We start from the raw sequence: 6,694 nt of genomic DNA, 5'->3' as shown, positions 1-6,694 counted from the left end.
GCTGTGCGCATAGGAAATGATTCATCTAGTAAGGTAATTGAAATTGGTACTGTTAAAATTAGGATGCACGATGAGATGGTTAGGACACTTTCAAATGTCAGGTATGTACCTGATTTATGAAAGAATCTCATCTCCTTAAGTATTTTAGACTTGAAAAGTTGTAGAATCAACATATAGTTGAGCGACATTAAAGTGTCTTGTGTGGCTCTCGTTTTGTTAAAAGGTAAAAGGACCGGTAGTCTTTATATTCCGGAAGGTTCTACAGTGACCAGTGAAACTGAACGCCTTTTGTCCGTTAGAGCGTTGAAGTCAACTTGTTTGGAGCGGAGACAACTTGATCACAGGAGGGAAAAAGGTATGATGGTTTCGTTGGATAGAGGTTCTTTGGATGCAGATTTTGAAAAGTTAGAGACTATGTTCATGGAAATCAAACATGGGTTAGTTTTGATTTGGCAATGCACAAGTTGAAGGCTAGAAGTCTTCTAGCTTCTAAGCACAGGTTCGACTTAGTTAATTCCCTGTTTAGTTCAAGATAGAACCGTGGCAGGTTTTGGCTAAGATGACGTTGTGGAAATACGAGTTAAGGTGGAGATTTGTTGAGTATGCCACGTATTTCAGTCAATTTTGAAAGATAGTCTCTCAGTTAAACTATGTTTTTTTTGCTTCAATTGAACTCTAATTAGTCTAGATGATTTTATTATTATTTGACGTATGAATTTAACCTATAAATAGGTTCTTTTACAACCTTAGAAAAAAACACCCATTAAATATTAGAACTCATCAAACTTTTGGAAAATTTTGTATTTACGTTTTGAGGGTTCTTTGTTTTCGAGTTTTGAGGTTTAGTTTTGATCTCTATCTTTTGTAATCTTCGTTATTTTGCCATTATAGTAAAATTATTTTTGCATTTTTATTCTCCTTATAGGAATTTTTTCACGTTAAATTTTTGTTTTCAATTTTTCAATTTCTTTCACTATTTTTACTTATTCATTGTTTAATCGATCTCCAACAGTTTCAACCATGTATCTGAAAACAAAAGCAAATTAGCTGACTGGGTGACAAAGAGACCTGTCAACAGCTTTTGCTCCCGACTTGGCCATACTACTGATGAAACCTTTATGTAATTGTTAGTTAGTCTCACGAACGAACGGAATGCTATCTAAAAAAGAAAGAAGGAAGAGCTCCATCCCGAACTCACCCAATTCCCACGTCGAAGTGTAATCACGCTACCAATTTGGTTATTATTTACTGAAAAGTATATATATAGAGAAGCAATAATTTTCCGAATAATGGCGGGGGCATTTCAGTCATCCAGGAAATAAAAACAGAACAGTTAGATTGAGTTTCAACTAGACCTGTCCATGGGCCGGGTCGGGTTTGGGCTGGGCCCACAAAAAATTTTCAGCCCGTTTACTAGGCCCGGGCTCGGCCCGGCCCGAAAAAAATATGGGGCCCGAGCCCGGCCCGGCACGGCCTGTTTTTAATTAAAATTAAAATTATTTTTTTAATAAAATTAAAACTAATTGTTATTAAAATTAATTGTTAGTAAAATTATCAAATTTTTAGTTGTTAATTGTATTAATTGTTGTAATAAAATCTAACATTTGATTAGTAAATTTATCAAATTATTAATTGTATTAATTGTATTAATTGTTGTAACAAAATCTAACATTTGATTAGTAAAACAAACTTGATGTTTTATTATTATTATTTTGTAACACTAGTCAAGTAAATGAAAGTAAATAAACTTAAAATAAAAAACTATTATATTTTAAAAATAAAAAAATATATATTTAATATTTTTCGGGCCGGGCGGGCCCAGGCCAAAAAATCTTGCCCGAGGCCCGGCCTATTTTTTAAATGGGCCTAAAATTTTGCCCAAACCCATATTTCGGACCTATATTTTTACTCAAACCCTCCCATATTTCGGACGGATCGTCGGGCCGGGCCAGGCCACCCAGCCCATGGACAGGTCTAATATCAACGCTAGTCCATTATCACTGTCCTATCAAACGCTGTCCGTGGGTAACGTCTCTCTCTCTCTCTCTAACGCTCCAATAATTGTATTTTTAGAAACCAGGGAAAAAAACTAAACTGTTTTGAAACTAACATTAATAATGCTAAATTTAATAAAAAAAAATTATGTTAGAATAAAAGTATATCCCAAAGAAATTGATGATAGTGGTTAAAATGATACTGAACAATATAATTAATATTTATATATCAGTTAATTACTCAAAAAAATAATACATTTAATTTATTAAGAATTAAACGAGTAAATTCTTTTGTAGACATGAGTAATAATGAATATACTATGTTAATAGTGAGATAATTATTTTTTCAATTTCGTCCAGAAAATTCGAGTATACAAACAATTTTTAAGGGTAAAACTGTTTTCCTCTGTTGTTATTATAATGACAGTGGGGATTTTTCATTTTTGCTGATGAGGAAAAGAGATGAAGATGAAGATGACTCCCACCACCTACAACCTCCTAATTTTCTTTAGATTGCCTAGCTTTTATTTTTACCTACCTATTAATTCGGTTTCTTTCATAACCTCTTTCCCTTGTCTTTTTTAGTCATCCATGTCCTTTGAAATAAAAGAATTGAAAAAAAGGAATTTTACTCCTCTTATAGAAAATTTTGTTTCGTTTCGTTTTGTTTTCTCTCTCGTTGAGAAACAATAAAAGAATTGTTATCTGGGCTTGGCTTGGCTTGGCTTTTCCTTTTTCTTTCTTTTTATTTTTTCAAGCTTTGGCGCTTTTGAAAATAATTCGATTTTCAAAAGTACATTGTTTGTTTTGAATATATGAAAAAGGAACTTTGATAGCCATCCAAATTTGTGAGAGCATTTATCTCTGCCAGATCGTAATTCTTCCTCTTATCAACTTCTTTATATAAAACCCATTTGAAAGAATTTGTCTTTCTTCAATTTTCCAAGCTTGCAAGCTCCAAATAAATCAACCTTTTTTCATGGTTCAAAGTTCGTAGTTTTCTCTCGTTCCTGATACAGCCCTTATAACCCATTTCTCCTTTTCTCTTAATCTATCATCGAGAAAAAAGAACAAAAAAAAAGGGGGGGGAAATGTTTGGTCCCCAAAGCAAAATGGACATTGCCTTTGAATGGCAAGCGCAATTTCACATCTTAAGGCCAAGCATCCATGCGAGAAGAGCAAATATAATAGTGAAATTCCAAGACCTTTATGGGTTCACAGTAGAAGGCAATGTGGACGATGTTAATGTGTTGAATGAGGTAAGAGAAAAGGTGAGGCAACAAGGGCGTGTTTGGTGGGCACTCGAAGCAAGCAAAGGGGCCAATTGGTATTTGCAGCCGCAGATTTCGATATCGCAAGGGATTGGGTTGAAATCTTCGCTCAAATTGTCAGGTTTTGTTAATGCGATCACATTGAAGAAGCTTATTAGGAAAGGCATTCCCCCTGTGCTTAGGCCTAAGGTTTGGTTTTCGCTTTCGGGTGCCGCCAAGAAGAAGTCTACGGTGCCTGAAAGCTATTATAATGATTTGTTAAAGGCGGTAGAGGGTATGGACACGCCTGCAACACGTCAGATTGATCATGTAAGTCCTGCATTTTGGGTGTTTTTGCATTTGCTTCATTGATATTTGTTTCTTTTCCCCCTATTTTTACATGGATCTTTGTCAGGAGGTGATGTTTGTTTTGTTTCTTTTTTCTATAGGCTTGGTTAATTTTGCACTATGAATTTGGAATTGTAAAATTCATAATATCTTATGATCGACCTAAATGAGCGGATGGTTTCGTTTTTATAGGTTAATGTTGGGATTTCGATATTGAATTCCCCAAATATTCTTTTCTATTGCATAATTTAAAAGGGATAATCGTTTTTGAGAAATCACTACATCACAAGGTTTCTTTTGTAATAAAAAAATCTTCATAGGTTGGAATTGAAAACATATGTTGTTGAAAATGCACAATTAGAAGGTGCATCGATCAATGTAAGTTTATTGAATCTGAAAATCTTATTGGAAGTACCTTACCAATTTCAGTTTTCCCTTCTTTTAGCAGTATTGCATGTAATTGTAATAATAAGTTTATGTTCCTAGACAAAAATCAATGGTTTCAAATCTCTTTGGTGTAAAGTTCTCAGTCCTCTGATGACCCAAATATGGAAATGAGAGTACTGCATATTTTTTTTTCTAAATATATATTCTTATGTATTCTTGCAGGACCTTCCACGAACCTTCCCCGGTCACCCATGGTTGGACACTCCAGAGGGCCATGCAGCTCTTCGGCGTGTGCTTGTGGGGTATTCTTTCCGTGATTCTGATGTGGGCTACTGTCAGGTGAGTTCATCGATATGTATGCTCGTCTTGCAGAGTCTTATTGCCTCCAAGTTCTATGGTCTTATTCCGTTTAATTTCTGTCGTTCCGTCCATGTCCTTACCAGTTCCCTATATTTACAGTGACTTAAGCTTAAACCCTAATCAAACTTCATTGTTCCATAGGTTTCTTTGATTACCTTTGTATTAATTATTTATACCAAATTTGATGTGGAGTATCAATAACCCCTATCTTTCCAAATCTCACTTTGATCAAGTCCCTAAACCAATTGGTGCCTACTATTGCCAAGTTTAACAGTTAGTACATATTGAATTGTGAGAAATCATATTTTAATTCTTCATCTAATTTCGTTTTCATTTAAGACAAAACTTGCTCTTGGTGCAGGGCTTAAATTATGTCGCTGCGTTATTATTGCTTGTTATGAAAACAGAGGAAGATGCATTTTGGATGCTTGCTGTCCTCCTTGAAAATGTTTTAGTTAATGACTGCTATACAACTAACTTATCCGGATGCCATGTCGAACAAAGGGTTTTTAAGGATTTGCTTGCTAAAAAGTGCCCAAGGTATTCTTTGAAGATTAAACTGTTTTATTTATCAGCATATTTTTGGTTAAATTAATCTGTTTTAGCTCTACGGCTTATCTTACTAAGATTTGGATTAAAACAATGCAGGATTGCTGCTCATTTGGAAGCATTGGAGTTTGATGTCTCCCTTGTTGCTACTGAATGGTTCCTGTGCCTCTTCTCTAAAAGCTTGCCTTCAGAGGTTCAAACAATTTTTCATTACCGTTTCACTTCTGTCATATCAGATGGTGTCAATTTTACTTGAGGTTGCTTTCCGACTAATCTTATTTTTTTCTTTTTGTTGCGCTATTTGTCCAGACAACTCTGCGGGTATGGGATGTCCTTTTCTATGAGGGGGCAAAGGTTCTTTTTCATGTAGCTTTGGCTATATTTAAGGTGCTAATGTCATTTAATATGTCAATAACTTTCTTCTATGTTTATTCCCTAGAAATCATTCAGATGTCAAGACAATACCATGGAACTAAGTTACGTTTTGATTTGCTTTTGCAGATGAAAGAACATGAATTGCTTCTAACGCATCAGGTTGGTGACATTATTAACATATTACAGAGAACTACCCATCACCTTTTTGATCCTGACGAGTTATTGACAGTAAGACAAGTCATCTTTTGTTCCTCCATTTTTTTCTTCTCTTCTGTAACATTTCATGCTTCTTCTCTCATTTTGTTTGGAGAAATGAATTAATGATAAAAAAACCTAGTTCTTGATATAAACCGGATAGGAGGAGATCATGGCTTTTGAAGGAACTGGTATATGGAGTTTAAACATGGCATAGTAACTGATAATATATTCGTTTTATTCTTTTAAAAAAAGAACTAAAATACCACATGCAATGAAGACTTCTATGCAATAGGAAAAATCAAATTGGTCGGGCTACCCTCCATTCGCTTGTTTGAATGGAAATAACAAGTTTATTGAAAAGCAAAGAAGTGGATCCTAATCCAAACTGATAATAGTAGATTTTCTTTCTTGTGGTTGGATTCTTGGACTTGATGTTTTAGGGGTACGGTCTTGGTGTATGTAAATCCGTATTGTTCTTCTTTCCCAAACAATGAAATTTAATCTTACCTTTTATATCTCTACAGGTTGCATTTGATAAGATCGGATTCATGACGACAAACACAATATCGAAGCAAAGGAAAAAGCAAGAAACAGAAGTAATGAAAGAGCTCGATCTGAGATTGAGAAGACTAAATTCCATAAGAACAGACGAGAAGTAACAGTTGTTGTGAAAAGACCATAATTGTACATCAAACATCCTATATAATCCCAGACCTCTTTGCTCTTATGTAGAAGAATATGAAAATTACTGCCTTATGTTCTCTTTGCCAACGACCAGGTAAAGAGATTGCTTTCCTTTTGTTTTTGCTTTGCTTTTTATATATATATAAATTTTCCAGGATGTTTTAGGTCGTAAATGTAAATTTTCAATCCACTCCATACAGTTTTTCAACAGCTGAAGTTACTTCAATTAGGGCACTTTGAGTTTTCTGCACTCAGTGTTTTTATTTGCCATTGGTTGCTTTATCAAAAAGATTTTGAGGGTTATTCAGTTTTAACATTTTATTTTCTCTATTGGTTGCTACGTACTAAGGTGTCTATGTGGAGGCTCAATCAAAATCTTATGCCTGTTTGCAAATTTGTAAGGGCTCGGCCCGAAAAATGGGTTTAAAATTTTTTTTAGGTCTAGTCTAAATAAAAATGTTAAAATTTGGGTTCGGCCTCGTATTAAAAAAGTTATATTATTTTTAAGAAAAATATATAATACATCAAAAATACTAAAAGCACTCAAAT

General features: G+C 34.4%; 1 protein-coding gene across 1 annotated transcript; it reads left to right on the top strand.

Annotated features, from left to right (window-relative positions):
• The first annotated feature begins 2,370 nt into the window (after nucleotides 1-2,370).
• Nucleotides 2,371-6,395, top strand: LOC107954703 (TBC1 domain family member 2B). Its single transcript, XM_016890339.2, has 7 exons — nucleotides 2,371-3,574; nucleotides 4,202-4,318; nucleotides 4,701-4,879; nucleotides 4,988-5,081; nucleotides 5,198-5,275; nucleotides 5,390-5,491; nucleotides 5,986-6,395. The coding sequence occupies exons 1-7, from the start codon at nucleotides 3,086-3,088 to the stop codon at nucleotides 6,118-6,120; spliced, it is 1,194 nt and encodes a 397-aa protein (XP_016745828.1). The 5' UTR covers nucleotides 2,371-3,085; the 3' UTR covers nucleotides 6,121-6,395.
• The last annotated feature ends 299 nt before the right edge of the window (nucleotides 6,396-6,694 follow it).

The sequence above is a fragment of the Gossypium hirsutum genome, chromosome D07, assembly GCF_007990345.1.
Source record: "Gossypium hirsutum isolate 1008001.06 chromosome D07, Gossypium_hirsutum_v2.1, whole genome shotgun sequence".
Classification (NCBI taxonomy): Eukaryota; Viridiplantae; Streptophyta; class Magnoliopsida; order Malvales; family Malvaceae; genus Gossypium; species Gossypium hirsutum.
The sequence above is the reverse complement of the archived record's forward strand: the minus strand, read 5'-3'. Positions and strand labels throughout refer to the sequence as shown.

Coding starts and splice junctions, on each gene's coding strand:
- LOC107954703 (XM_016890339.2), top strand. CDS start 3,086: ATGTTTGGTCCCCAAAGCAAAATGGACATTGCCTTTGAATGGCAAGCG. Junction 4,880..4,987: donor CTTGCTAAAAAGTGCCCAAG/GTATTCTTTGAA, acceptor AAAACAATGCAG/GATTGCTGCTCATTTGGAAG. Junction 5,492..5,985: donor ATCCTGACGAGTTATTGACA/GTAAGACAAGTC, acceptor ATATCTCTACAG/GTTGCATTTGATAAGATCGG.